At 38.4% G+C, this 15,530-nt stretch overlaps 1 protein-coding gene and 1 non-coding gene across 3 annotated transcripts; both read left to right on the forward strand.

The window, feature by feature from the left end:
- Positions 1 to 1,447: 1,447 nt before the first annotated feature.
- tmem132a (transmembrane protein 132A) lies at positions 1,448 to 14,055 on the forward strand. Of its 2 annotated transcripts, XM_015604671.3 has the most exons (12): positions 1,448 to 1,828; positions 3,130 to 3,200; positions 3,934 to 4,148; positions 4,897 to 5,106; positions 5,806 to 6,317; positions 6,415 to 6,567; positions 8,056 to 8,251; positions 8,553 to 8,696; positions 9,527 to 9,729; positions 10,464 to 10,689; positions 12,310 to 12,501; positions 12,645 to 14,055. In XM_015604671.3, the coding sequence occupies exons 2-12, from the start codon at positions 3,140 to 3,142 to the stop codon at positions 13,464 to 13,466; spliced, it is 2,934 nt and encodes a 977-aa protein (XP_015460157.3). In that variant the 5' UTR covers positions 1,448 to 1,828; positions 3,130 to 3,139; the 3' UTR covers positions 13,467 to 14,055. The 2 variants fall into 2 exon arrangements, with proteins under 2 accessions (XP_015460157.3, XP_049336953.1); XM_049480996.1 differs by lacking the exon at positions 1,448 to 1,828 and having other exon boundaries at positions 3,129 to 3,200; positions 3,939 to 4,148.
- A 1,146-nt stretch (positions 14,056 to 15,201) lies between these two features.
- On the forward strand, positions 15,202 to 15,273 carry trnae-cuc (transfer RNA glutamic acid (anticodon CUC)). Its single transcript has one exon. It is a non-coding gene; the product is annotated as a tRNA-Glu (tRNA).
- Positions 15,274 to 15,530: the final 257 nt, after the last annotated feature.

Here is a 15,530-nt window from a genome sequence, read left to right on the forward strand (position 1 = left end):
AAGGCCTAAAAATAGACTGTTGACAGGTGGCAAAGCGCCACGCTACACGCCTTGTGCGGGGTGTATGATAGGGCTCTTTGTCTGTATGCGCAAAGTTAAAAAAAGTTCATTCAGCTGCTAAAGTAACGTGCAGTAACGGAGTGTCGAAAATGGTAACGGCGTTATAGTTACAGTCAGAGTAATTAGTTAGATTACTCGTTACTGAAAAAAGTAACGGCGTTAGTAACGCCGTTTATTTTAACGCCGTTACTCCCAACACTGCTCCTCAGACACACAGACTTATCTTGTCTTTCATTTGCTTCTTTACTCATCTTGTATCTTCTTTATCTCTTATGCAGATTTTAGACCAACTTCAGATCAATGTAATTTAGTTTAGTGTGTTAATCTGGAGAGCACAAATTAAAAAACCATCACTGTCTCTTAAAGACCTATAAAAAGAAAAACGTAACTTTATCTATAAATCAAAGCATTTCTGGAGCATTTCTATTGGTCCGTTCATTATATAACTTTTTTTGCAAGATTCAAATTTAAAAATTGAAATGTCAATGTCAATGAAAATGTCTTCAAGTGGTCCAGCGGACTAAGATGCTGGCACTGTCACCAGGGGATTGCCGGTTTTAATCTACTACTTGCCATCAGCAGCCAGAGTCTGAGAGAGCACAATTGGCCCTGCTCCTTCTGGGTGGACGGTGCTCTCTCCTCTCATCACTCCTAGTGTAATGTTGGTCAGCAAATAGGCATCTGTAAGCTAATGTATCAGAGCTGGGTCACTGCACTTTTCTTTGTCTAGTTGGATGCCTAGTGATGCTACATCAGCAGCAGTTTTAAAAAGAGGCAAAGTCTGGCTTCATATGTGATGTTTTAAAGGAGGCATGTACTAGTCTTCATCCTCCTAGTGTTGGGAGCATTGCTAGTGACGGGAGGGGGGGTATAGGCCTTCCAAACTAGATCCAAGTGATAAACAAAAAACAGGAAACTGGGGAGAAAAGGGCATTCAAAAATGATTTGAATTGAGGGGAAAAGACAATTAAAAAAAAGAACAGGCATCTGTCTGCATTCCCTTGTGAACTATTTCCCCATACTGTTACTCAATAATACTCACTAAACATCAAAACTACAATACTAAACATCAATTTATGTATTAACAGCTTAATTTCTGATAATACATGCAATCTTGTGTCAACCAATTTTTTGAAAGAACCATAGTAAAAGGTAGGGGAATCACATCTGGAGAGTCACCTTTTTTATTTTTTTGGTTAGATTGGAACAAAAACAACAAGGAGATCAAAAGAGATGGGGAGGATGATGGCAAATTGGAGAGAGAGAGAGAGAGAGAGAGAGAGAGAGAGAGAGAGAGAGAGAGAAAGAGAGAGAGAGAGGATTATTTACCATTTTAAATGAATAAATCCGTATTGTGTGAATCTGGCACAACAGCAAAAGAGAGAGAGAGAGAGAGAGAGAGAGAGGGAAAGGGAGAGAGAGTGGAAGAGACAGAGGGAGAGAGAGAAGGAGTGAGAGAAGATGGATACAAGGCAGCCATCCAAGCTACAATCTGAGCTACAGATCAAGAGAAAAGAAAGGATATTTTTGTTTCAACTTGTGTAAATGAGGGCTGAAGACCAATTCCTAAATCATTTACAAACTCTCTACCTACACCAAATCTAGAAATCTTAGGAGTAGTGGTTAAAACTCTTAGCTTTTAAGCTCAAAATCATTGTCTGAGGATGGATTTGTGCCAGATGAGAAAAATGTCACAGAGAAAATTCTTTAAAATGAGAAGAGATGCCTGACAACGGAGCAGTCCACGAAAAAAGACCAGAAAAAGGAGGTAAGAATACATAAGACATGCCTTACATATAATCTGCAGGCTTTAAATATTTGTCAGAAGACTCGACACAGTTCTCGCAAGTCTAGTTCAAATTTGGTTCCATGTTTTTGCCATTGAGAAAGTACAAGTACAAGCCTATAAAATGCAAAATGTCTAATCTTAACAAGAGTAACCAGAAGTAGCATACATATAAATAAGTGCAAAATTGGTGTGCAAATGAACACAACGATAGTGAGTTACGACACAAACAAGGTGCATAAATGCAAGTGCTAAAGGCAGAATTAAGAGAAAAAAAGATTTATGTAATGTATGTAACCAGGTGTCTAATGTAAATAATGTGCAATTGAGGGGGATATATATACAGCTCTGGAAATCTTTGATTTTACCAAATTGAAAACCTCTAGAATATAATCAAGAGGAAGATGGGTGATCACAAGCCATCAAACCAAGCTGAACTGCTTGATTTCTTGCACCAGGAGTGACATAAAGTTATCCAAAAGCAGTGTGTAAGACGGGTGGAGGAGAACATGCGAAGATGCATAAAAAACTGTGATTAAAAAACAGGCTTATTCCACCAAATATTGATTTTTGAACTCTTAAAATTTTATAATATGAATATATGTTTTCTTTGCATTATTTGAGGTCTGAAGGCTCTGCACCTTGTTTGTTATTTCAGCCATTTCTCATTTTGCTCTAAATGACAATATTTTTATTTAGAATTTGGGAGAAATGTTGTCTGTAGTTTATAGAATAAAACAACAATGTTAATTTTACTCAAATATATACCTAAACATAGCAAAATCAGAGAAACTGCTTCAAAAACTGAAAGACTGTCTTTTATTTTTTTCCAGAGCTGTATATATACACATGCACAGACAACACATGCATTATAAAAAATATTTATATGCAGATAGGGGTTAAAGGGGAGATAATGCTAGCCCTGATTGAGTGTTGAGAAATCTTACAAGTAACTTCAGAGAGTGTACAGCCTGGCTGTTAACTGTACCCACAAAGGACCATGTGGCTGCAGCTCTTCATTCCAAATAACCAGCAGGCACACCTGATTCCACTTGTTTAATTAAGTGGTCAGTCCTCAAACACCTGATCACACAAAAACCTGCAGTCACATTTATGAGTTTCCTGGAACTTTAGGTTCATCACACTTAAATGTCTTATTTCTGAATACAAAACTAGTTTACCATTAAAATAATTATTCTTGGGGTCTGTGTGGTACCTTCTTATTTCAGAGTGCAGCACAGGTTGTAGAGTGATGATGAGCTTTTTTCGATGTTGTGTTTTAGGGATGAAGTAATGGGTGTGAATGGTCTCGTCACTATGAAGCTGATAATCCTCTGCTGGTCAGTGATGCTCTGTAAGTCTGAACCATTTTAATCCCATGAAATTATCACCAACATTTGCATCCTGTTTTTTCTCCAGACCAGGGGTCGGCAATAGATGAAAGATCTGGCTCGTGAGGTTGAACTATAATGAACGATAATAAAAATAAATAAATAAATAAATAAATCCCCTATCTCTCTGTCGCGCTCGGCATGAATTTAGTTTCCACCCGTTCTCGTTTTTCCGCCCGTTCTTGGGCTCTCCTTATAAGGGCGTTTTTTTCTAGCCGTGTCCCAATTCACTAGCCGGGGCAGCGGTAGTGTATTGGAGCGTGACCCTGGCGACACAGGTTCGATCCCTCATGAGGAGCGGTGTGTTTATACATATATATTTTTTTAATTTTTCTTCGGGTTTAACTACTTTGAGATCAACTGTTCTGCAATTGGGTTTAACAACCCTCTGGGCTGGAGAGCTACTAGTCTGTAGCACTCCATCCCATTACACTGCCAAACTTAATTGCCAACCCCTGCTCTAGACCATGCCTGGGTTTCTTAATATAGTTTCTGCACAATTAATTTTTGCAAACTTGGTGCTTTCATGGCACCATGGTATTTTCTGTCACATAAAATAATACCAGCATAAAATAATACATTTTGTGAGTCCTCCAGACTAATCAAAATTATTTTAAAACATTTTAAGTAAATTTAAGACTGACACACAATGTAATCTCTCTGTTCTTCCATTCCATCCATTTCCTTAAACTCAAGCCCAGGCCCAGCCTCCAGCTTCTCTCTCCCTTCCAGCCCAAATCACAGTCTCCCCGCCATGGCATTCTTTCCCTTTATCTCAGGCTGACCTGGGCCTCCTCTTCACCAACTCCAGCCCATTCTCCTTCACACAGTCCCTCCTGCTAATGCCTCCGCTAGCAGCTGCCTCCAAGCCAGGCCTTCGCGCAGCGTTCGGGCCCTACTCTGTCACTCAGGTATATCAACACTTTACTCATATAAAATAATCCACTCAAATGTATACATCATTTCAGAATAAATAAATACTGTTACTATATAGCACTAGGGGTGGGCAATATGGCCCTAAAATAATATCACAATATTTCATGGTATTTTGTGATAACAATACTCTTGGCGATATGCTAACACTAAATTTAAAAAATATATATTTCAAGAATTCACTAATGCAACAAAATATTTTTTTTTATTTTATTATTGCATACATATTGCACATCCCTAACTGAGATATTAAAAAATACAAGAATTTTCCAGATTTTTTCCAGAATGTCATGATATTAAAATGCACCCCAAATATCTCTATATATCCAGGATTACAGTAAAATAAATGATACTGGACAGATATAATCTGTCTCTAGAAGATATATCATGGGAAATTAGAACAGTGTGAATCTTCCTTTTGCTAAAACAGTAAAAAAGTACTACGCTGATGTGATAATTAGGGGTGGGTGATATGGCACAATATTTCAGGATATAATATCATTTACGATATTATATTATTCACGACATTGGAATTATATGTGTTTTTGATGGTACTGTCAATATTTCACATACTTTGATAACAACAACTATTTTAAGGCTAATTTAAATGGGAAACTGTGGTTATCTATTTATAGAGATCTCTTGTTAAATGATCCTCACAATTTGATTGATACTTTGAAAGCCTATTTGTAACGTGTTTATTTTTTGTCTTCTCTCCTCCTCAAGCTTGTTTCTGAACCCATCGCTCCTCTGACAGCTCCTCTTGTTGCGTATCTCCTCTCCAAAACGGTTGTGTGTGAGCATGAGGCTGATCGAGGAGAGAGGCTAAAGGTCAGAGTGCTGTTCCACATGAGGGGTGATGCTAACAGAGGAACATGTGTGACTCTTCATGCCTTCAAACAGACAGAGGAGCAGAAAGCCTCATGCATCACTCAGGTACTGACAAATGTTCAGGATCTAGATCTTTAGAACATCTCAAAAAAATGTTTTATGTGTGTGTCTTTGCTTGAAATATTATTATATAGGAAAGCAGGATATAAGTATATAGATGTTACAGTGGTATGAATTGATTTGCACCTGTATTTGCTAATTGAATTAAGCTGTTTTACCTACAATGACCTTGCAGATACAAGGTATCCTTTACAATAGATGGTCAGACAACTCACCCTGCAAAAAATAATTACAGGAAGTTACACTGTCGCACATTTATATGTATTAATTATATAATTTAACTACCTTGCTTCCCAATAACCATATGTTGCTAGGGGCAAGTACAAATAAGCTTCACCATACATGTAGATAAGTGTAAATTCCACCCAGTGAAAACACTGATAGGTCTATGAAGCAAAAAAGAGACCAATCAGGATGTGAATCCTGCCTAAAAAGCGCAGTGAAAGGTCTAATGAGCACGAGAACATGGAGTCACACTTACCAGGTCACTCCGCACACTTTTGCCCTATGAAAATGCTCTCAGAGGCTACTGGGTAGTTTAGTTTGAGAAACTGTTGACTGCTAGACACACCACTACAACTCAATCCAGCCAATATGAATTGCAGTCTGTGTTTCTGTCTTTACTCTTTTCCCCCATTATATTTTGCTTTTGTCTAATCCCTTACCTCTGTACTTATCTCAAAGCCCCCTCTAGGACTGTGTGTGGTCACAATGACCTTTCCCAAGGACTGGTTTGAGCCTGACCAGACAATTCACCAACACCGGAGTAGCCAAACCTTCAGACAACGGCACCCACACAGAGTACGAGCTCATAACCACAGCCGGCGACAGCAGAACTTCTCAGCAGCCCTCAGGGCCAAACCTGGGGTCCTCACTCAAACGATACAGCTCTACTACTCATCATTCGGCACTGTGACCAACCTTAAGTTAACGCCCCCTAGATGTGTGGAGGATAAAGTGCAGCAGTCGCAGAGAAAACTGTTCTACATCAGTCCTGTGACTCTTGAGGACAAAGCAGCCAAAGGTAACAAGACAAAACAGGGCATTTCCTGCCTAGACAACTTTGAAGAGGAGGAGCTGTGGCTGAATTCAGATGTGCTGATTCGCTATTATAAGGGACCTGTGCGAGCTGGACGACCGGTTGGAATATCGATAAATCTAAGGTCCAACTTTAGCAGTGAATCTGTCATTGTGAGGTATGATAGACTCTGTTGTCAAACAATTTCAATCATAACTTGTATAAAATAATCTGTATGAGTCAGCTGTATAACACAGTTTTGTATTTTTATTCAGATTTAAAGTAAAGAAAGGATTACTCTCACTGCAAGCTCAACCTTCCATAACCTTTGACCTGTGGACTGTCAAAGTGGAAAGGACATCAGGTTCTAAGCATGAAACCATTTCTATAATCTCTCGTAGAAATGGAGCTGCTCAGGACACACAAGGGTAAGTTCAAAACAGTGTGATTAAAATATCACTAAAGCCCTATCCGGACGGGATTCGTTTCTCAGGGGGGGTCTGTGAAAAATATTTCACACTTTTACTTAGTAATAAAACTCTTGCATCTGAAACGCAATTGAAAAATCAGGAGGACCAGTGAGTTTTTTGGCTTTCTCACATGACATTCAGTATGATGTTCAGTAGCTCCTCCATTTCCACTCGCTTTTACGTGTTTACGTGGATCTCTGTGGAAACGTGCACCCAAAGTGTAATTACGGTGAATGGCAGTGGACAAATAGTTATTTTATTAAACGCAAGGTGACGAAACTCAGAGATTTGCGTCTGGATGGGACTAAAAGGACCACGGAGTTCAGCGAAAAACAATAGGTAATTCAGCCTAAAATTTTCTCAGAGGACGTCTGGAAAAAAAAACACATACATGGTCATTCCGGATGGGAATAAAATCACAGCATAAAGAGACCCCGCATAAAAGAGAAAATTACCCCAGGACCCCTTGAGAAACTAATCCCATCTGGACAAGGCTTAAGAAAGGATTTTTAAATCCATGTATTCATCTTATTATCTGATTCAGGGTCAAAGTGAGTCCAGGGATTATCTGGAATCATTGGCTGCAAGCCCCCTGGACAGGGCATCCATTTTTTGCAAGGAATTCTAAATAGCATTTAAAAACTGTTTAGATGTAAACTGTATCATTCATACCTAATACATCATATTGTCTCCCCTAACCTTAATAACAGTGTCAGTCCTGTCAGACAGGAATTACACTAGTAGCTTGAGAAAGTTTTAGTCAAAGTTATTTGGAACTGGGCCTCTAATATAAAGGTCACTTTATCCATTCAAAGAACCATTTAAGGAAAATAATTGGCATGGTTAATTACTGAAATGCCAGAAGTTATGGGACAAGAACTGTGAGAATTGTGTCCCATGGATTTTGCCCCATGAAGCTAAAGACTGCTGAACTGAACTGTGAGATGTGCATGTAGGGCCTTGAGTATGATTCAATACAGATGTGGTTTCTGACAGAACGGTCGATTTGCTTGGGCAAATCTAGCCAGTGTGTCTAGCCAAATGTCTCATCCTTGTGGCACCCACTATCAGGTCTCACTCAAACTCTGATAATTCATGTCTCCTTGCCCTGAGCATGCTGGCCAGTGTTCAGCCTTACTCACAAGAAAACACCTCAAAAAACATAAAAACAGATGTGCACATTCCCAAGCCCTTCACTTGAGATAACAGTTCATGAGCTACTTACATACTGCTGATGTGCCATGACTTTTGGCTTTTTTCTACAAGTGCTGTCAGCATTACAAAAACAACATTTGAAAAATTCGACTGCCAGTATACAATACCCTTGTTGCAAATAGATGTAAATAATTATGTTCAATTTACACATATGTGTTAATTTTTTTCTTTTTGTCTGGTCAACCTGAAGCATTTGTTCATTCCTTGATTATTTTATCTCTTGTCCTTCAGCACTGTGGCTCTGAGGCAGGTGGCCTGTCTCTCAGTGGAAGGTTTACGCAGAAGCTTTGGAGTCGCCATGACTGTTGCAGTTAGCTGGTGGGTGGAGTACTCCTTACACACTAGCTTGGGGTCACCACCTGGGGCAGTGATGAGTTTCCTGTCTTTTACAGACAGAGAGATAGTGGGCATCGCCCCCATCACGGAGGTGAGTCACTCCAGCTGCATGCTGGTGCAAACGGGCCAATGAGTATTTAGCTGAAACTGAAATCAGGCCACAACTGAAACAGTAGCACTACTGCACCAGCAGCAACTCGAGAGCAATATGAATGTTGCATATTTTAGTTTGCACTTTTGTTGCACTGAAAACTTTTTAAACACAGTAGTTCCAGAATTGTTTTTTAATTGGTTGGTAAAATTATATTTTTACACTTTGTTTTGGTAAATTTACACTAATGTTGCTTATGAAAGAAGTATCTCACTGTTTTTTTTTTTTTTTCGATTCACAGAGCAACACGATAATCAATACGGCCATCTTGACGAGCCAACCAGTTTCCCTCCCTGTCATTGTACTGGGTGTGGGGCATGATGGGAAAGTATCAGATATTACTGCAGCAGTAATGTGTCGATCAACTAATGAAGACATTGTTAAGGTAATTAGACATTTACAATGAGTGGAACCTCAGAGTTTATTACATGAGAGAAAATAATGGAGCTTAACTGTACATTTCTGAATTCTCATTAGTATCATTAGTCTGATTATTCTGATTAGAATTTTGGTATTTGGCCCATAGTGCAAACCACCCCACAGCAAATAGAGGTCCCTGATCTTCAGTACAAGCTACGCACCAATCACCCACAACTTTGGATTAACAACTTTAAACCCTTCTTAAAGTTCTAAGAAAATGAAAATGAAAAGAAAATTGAATTATATGCCCAGCACAACAGCACAAGTCAGTGACATGCAAAGAAAAAGAGCGGCTTTGTTTCTGTACTAACATTAAGATTTGAAAATACATGATGATAAGCATTTTAACAATGGCCTTTTGCATGTTTGGGTATGATTGCTTAATGTTTAAATATTCAGCCTATGCCCCCAATCTCCATTCCTCTTTAAAAGAGCATTAAGGCACCAAATATTTTATTTAGCTCACAATGCAACAGATTTTTTACTGTATATGTTTTATAGTATAATATAAGAGTCTTCTTTCCATTTCTTTCCATTACTGGATATAATTCAGGTCTAAAAGGATTAGGTACGTAAGTCTGTGTTTAAAATGAGTTTACTCCAGCACCACCTAGTGGCAGAGCAGTGCTTCAACTTTAATTACACTTGTCAAGAATTGACCATTTTAAAGGGTAAAGCGGAATAAAAATTAAACTGCAATAAGTCTTAAATCTGAAACTGCACCTTCTTCTGTCTTTACATGTTTCTACACATGCATAAAACACATCTGTTCTTTCTAATTCTTGTTTATGGCAGGTGTCGAGTGACTGTTCCGCCCTGTTTGTAGATGGGAGTGAGTCTGGGATGGGCAGTACCTGTGTGGAGGTGGAGTTTTCTCTGGGTACTCTCAAGGGCTCCTTATGCATGGCTGTGTGGGCTCCTGTGGTTCCTCTCCGGATCTCTCTCTCTGACTCTGTCCTGAGTCCCATCAGAGGCTGGAGCTACCATACAGAGAGCGGGTATGCTCTGCTCCAAGACCTTCAAAAACAATGAAAATTGTTAAAAATAAGGTTATGAGCCATTTGGGTGCTAGGAATATAAATAAATACTTGCCGTTCATTTTCCCTCACAACACCTACCCTCAGAGAACTGTTAACACATCATTAGACTCATGCTGTCTTCCATCTTAACTAGTATGTTGTAATTTCTCAGTTCCAAGTAGGAAGTTTTTATTGGAATAATCCTACAGGTCAGATGTTTTATTTAAAAGTTGTGAGAGCTTTTATTTGTTTGTGCATCATTAAATCAGTCGTACACACTTCTGACTGTGGACATGTTTCAATGGTGTTTATATGCACAAAATAATGTATAATGCCTTGGTATTAACTAGTATTCCTAGCAATGCTGACTTGGAAAAGTTCTAACCATGATAGCTGATATCTGAATGTTTAACAGTAATGTCATCAGCCCAATATGGTGTCTTTCCCAGCTGTGACATACTGCTATTACTACTACTAACAACATTTTTTTAATCAGGCAATTCATTTTATAAGTAAAATTCAGTATTTATACAGTATTTAGTATCTTTTCAAGTGAGTTTTTGTGCTATTTCCAATTACATCATTTATTTAAATGATAGGTACAGTTGTTACTGTATTTAATGCACATTTGTATTTTAAAATTCATCTTTCACTATCTTTATTTTTCCTTCTCTTTGTGACTGTTTTCCTCTCTTCCACCTTGTCTTTTTCAGATGCAGTCCAGTCTATCAGCGCTCCACCATTCAGATCCTTGCACAATTTAGTGCTCGACCAGTGGGTCCAGGGGGTCAGCCAACCTACATGCTTGGATCACCTGATTGGTTTGTAGACGTAACAAACTTGGTTCGTAATTGGCTGAGGATAGACAACCCACGTGTCGCAGCTCTTGATAAGCAAAACAATCTAATCGGATTGGAGCCTGGCTTAACTTCACTACATGTGAGTATTTGAAAATCATCAAAAAATTATATAATAATAAATACTATTAGTTTTATGTACATTGCAAAAAAATCTAATACACTAACTACTTCTAACCTCATTTCCTTCTTCTTCTCTTTCACTCCTCTATCCCATTACTTCCCTTTGACCTCCTTTAGGCCCTATCTAAAGATGTTTTTACCTTTAACTTCTATTACTTTTGTACTTCACTATTGTAAGTCTCTTTGGACAAAAGCGTCTGCCAAATGTAATGTAATGTAATGTAATTATTCTAGTTCTTAGAATAATAAATCAGATTAAACTGCACCTGAACAGTTAAGTAAGGATTGCATTCTTACCACAAACAAACCATCCCGGTGTTAATTTAGGACCAGACCAAGACGATCTCCTATTATAGACATACCTGTCAAGTTTTGGACTTAAAAATAAGGGATTTTTTCCGCCGCCCCAACAGCCCAAACGAGGGGAAAAAAAATAATATATATATATATATATATATATATATATATATATATATATATATATATATATATATATATATATATATTTAATAGATTTCAAATTGAAATTGAAGGGTGCACAAATTTACAAAAAGGACATGGATCAGATATATTCCATAAGTAAATAATAGTCCTAAGGGGCCTACACAATTAATAATCTTTCATTAATACTTCTTTCTATCGTTCAGTCCACTCCTGATCAGTTCAGTTTCAGCCCTCTCCACATTTTCTCTCTCTCCAGCTCAACCATCTCTTCTACCCCTTCTAAATAATACATTACATTACATTAAAATACATTACCACAATACTTGAGATTTAAACAAATTCTAACAAACCCTAAAACTAGCCCTGAACTAATAGAGTTTGGAAATGATAGTTATTGGCTGATCAGGCACATCAGGGCAGGGCATTATATATATATGTAGATTTTTCTCAAACCCTGAATATCTATCTAGCTAATTCTAAAGTTAAGCTAACTGAGTCACAAGCTGTATTTTATTAAATTGGGTTTAATTTATGTTTAGATTCAGAGAAGAGTCTTTTTAACCAGCTATCAGAAACAATCTCATCACAGTTTACATGGTTAGTTACCTTTCTTTTAGAAAAAATTCCGTATATCCAGATTAGTTTTAACGACAGCTGCTCCGACTAGCTGCCTGAACTCACAGCGAGGGGAGGGGCGGGGCTTCCCGCACACTAAACTGCGCTCCGCAAAACCAGCTAGCTGATTGGCTTTTTCTCCTGAAAGGCGGGACTTTCTCCTTGAACCGGCACCACGATTGGTTAAGAGACACACAGCGGTATGTGCATTGTCGCCTGTGGCCTATATATTTTTTTATGTAGTATAATACGGGAAATTTACGGGAAAATACTAATACGGGAGGACGGCGGGAAAGAGGAGTAAAATACGGTAGTTTCCCGGCCAAAACGGGAGACTTGACAGGTATGTATAGATCTTAGTGCAATTGTTTTAGAGAACAATTACTGTTTTTACACCTACTAAACTGAAGCACAACAATGAAAAGTTTGTTTTAACCAGACTAAATGTTGCTGGTGTGAAAACACCCTAAATGTTCTTGTCTTATTTTTCTTAACTTTTTTTTTTATTCTTCTTTCTAAGGTGATATCAAGTCAGTGGGATGGTGTGCTCGGCAGTGTTGATGTCTTTGTGACATCTGAACCGGTGACCCCTGGTGACCTCTCTGTGCAGTTAGTTGGTGGGCTTGGTCTGACAATTAATCCAAATCCCTCTCACCCTTCTGTTATCACAGCAACAGTGACGTCACACAACACACTCTATAACCATGGGCAGGTGAGCAGACCTGAAAGTATGTCTCTATAATCACGTGTGAGTCATTTTACAAGCTTATGACATTGTGTCGTTATGTGGTATTATGTATGCCATTTAATTACCAGTTATTCATCCACTCTTCTACTCTTTTCTTTTTCTTTTAGGAAGCATCTCTTAGTGTTTGGCTACAGTTTGCTGATGACACGGCCATAATGGTTTCTGCATTCAGCGGCATCCCGTTCTCTCTGCGTCTGTCCTCGCTGGCTGAATCTGTGGTTGTTGTAACGCCTGCTCCATCACAACGCGTCCTAGCACAAGGAGATGGTGGGGGACCTCTAGTGAAAGCAGAGCTTCTGGTTTCAACGTGTGAGCTCCAGTCTAACCGCATTGAGATGGATGAGGTCAAAGAGGGAGGTGGGACTCAGAGACTGGCTAAAGGCTCTGGATGGATAAGAGTGAACTTGGATGCCGATATCTGGCCTCTAGGTGCCGATGTTGATGACTTTGAGATGATCGATGTGTCTGACATGCTTGTAGAGTCAGGTAAGGAAGTGTATGGTAATTCTGAGGAGGAGCAAAAAACACTGAACTCCACTCAGGACTATGAGGACAGTGTTGGGAATGGTATGATCTCCAGGAATGACTTGGAGAGAGCAGTATTGACACCCAACCACGAGGAAAGTGCAGTATATTTTTCTCCTGGTGTAGAGAAGGAAAGTACGCAAGGGAAAACCTCCAGTCGAGAGTTTGAGGTAGGAGTTGGAGCTGTTCTTTCTCTCCTCTGTCTCTCCTCCCTTCTGTTCCTCGCCAACTGCCTGCCATGTGCACTGCGGGAACATAAGAGACAAACGGAACAGGAGATAGATGAAGAGGATGGCTGTCCTGAGCAACATGAGGAGCAAGAAAAGAATTTACACAAAAGACAGGAGGTGATAATGTGTGATGATGAGAGTGGAGAGATAAACTTTGTCAAATCACAGGTTTGACCACATTTAAAACTTTGAACATACTCAGAAATACATAATCTAACCCCTTGCTAAATTCCTTTTCATACATTTAACCCCGTCCCACAGAGTGTTTTTGTCATCTGCCTCAGAGAAGAATACAATAAAGTAGAATACAATGAAATATTATCTTATTATAATATTATATTATCTGTTATTTACACTTTAATCCCCCTTAACAGGGCTGGATCATATAAGGGCAACAAGTTTAGGTGATACAAACCCATTTTTATCTGAATAAAATAAGTTCTGAAAACTTTAAAGGGATTCAGATACTTCTTAAGGACACTTGGGAAGCTGCCTGTCCACTCTCTACTCCATGAAATTTCAATTTTAGGAATAAACTCAAATTCTGCATGTTTGAAAATACCATAGACAAACTTGAAATTTGAGTCTGGAAGGTTTGTTGGATGTAACTGCTCATAAAAAATATTCTCAAAAACATAGAATTTCACAAACACAATGTATTTACATCCTAATATTTGTATTAGGATATAAAGGCTTTGTGACATAAGACATTTTTAAATATCATTGTAAATAAAGTGTTTTATATGTTTGGTCTTAAATAGTTTGTCATTTTCTGTCCATTTTGGGGAATGAGATTTACAGTACATTAGTGGTATTATATGACTACTCAATATTAGCATACATTAAGGGTATGTCATCAAGGAAATATAATTATTCTAAAAACTTTATTCTAAAAACCCACAATGGTCACAAAAATAATTTGAATCTGACAAAAGTAATAAATAAAAACTCTATGAAAAAGTAAACTCATTAAACAGGCCTAGACAAAAATGATGGCACCCCTGAAAATAATGTAACCAAATAGACATGTAAAGTCAAGATGTGTCCACTTATTAGCGTCACAGGTGTCTACAATCTTGTAATCAGTCAGTGGTCCTATATATAAGGCTACAGGTAACTTAATCAATGTGCTGTTTGGTGACATGGTGTGTACCACACTTAATATGGACCAGAGGAAGCGAAGGAAAGAGTCGTCTCAGGAGATTAGAGAGAAAAACTTAGACAAGCATGTTAAAGGTAAACATTATGAGACCATCTTCAGGCAGCTTGATGTTCATGTGACTACAGCTGCACATATTATTCTGAATTTTAAGATCCACTGAACGTGGCCGCAGGAGAAAAAATGATGAAAATCAAAGAGACTAACTAATTTAGCTAACTAATGTTTAGCTAAACTAATGTTTAGCTAAATAAATTAGCTAGGATAAGTTAGCTAACAGCTAACCTAACTAAGGTAACTTAGTTAATTTAGTTAGTTAGTTAGTTAACTAAGTTAAAGCTGCTGCATTTCAGTTTAACGTTACATCTTTAATTAACAACACAAGTAATAAAATATTGTTCAGACACAGATTCATAGCTAAGATTTAACCAGTAATCTTGGTTGGCGCTTTTGTTTAGCCTAAACTGTAACTAGCTAAGGTTAGATACGCTAGGTTAGGTCAGATAGCTAAGCTAACTAACGGTGGATTAAGCGCTGCACTTTTTTTGCGTTAGCTAGGTTAATGTAGCAAGCTAACGCTAACTAACTTATTTGTTTATTGTTTAGTTAGCGTAGTTAGATATGTTACTTACGCTGGCCAAGATAGCGTTAAACATAAACAAAAGGTGTGTGATTTACAAATTTTTAGGGGTTTGAAATATCATATACATATCGTTTAAATAGCATGGAAGCGCCCCTATATGTCAGCGCTCCCTGGTGGTCTAGTGGTTAGGATTCGGCGCTCTCACCGCCGCGGCCCGGGTTCGATTCCCGGTCAGGGAACATATGTTTTTATACCTAGCCTAGCTAGTAGTCTCTCTTACCTCTGTGTAAATTACATGTACTGTCAATATTTCCTGTAACGTTACTTCAATTCACCATTCACGTAGCTTATAATATTGTCCCGCCTACTTACTTTCCTCTGACTGAGTCTGCCTCTTTCCAAGGTTTCCTCCTCTTAATGTAAGTGAGTTTTTCCTTGCCACTGTGTCACCACAATAACTGGCATCTCTGTGGTGCTGCTCATAAGAGGCGTGGAC

The sequence above is a fragment of the Astyanax mexicanus genome, chromosome 7 (genome assembly GCF_023375975.1).
Source record: "Astyanax mexicanus isolate ESR-SI-001 chromosome 7, AstMex3_surface, whole genome shotgun sequence".
NCBI classification, from domain to species: domain Eukaryota; kingdom Metazoa; phylum Chordata; class Actinopteri; order Characiformes; family Acestrorhamphidae; genus Astyanax; species Astyanax mexicanus.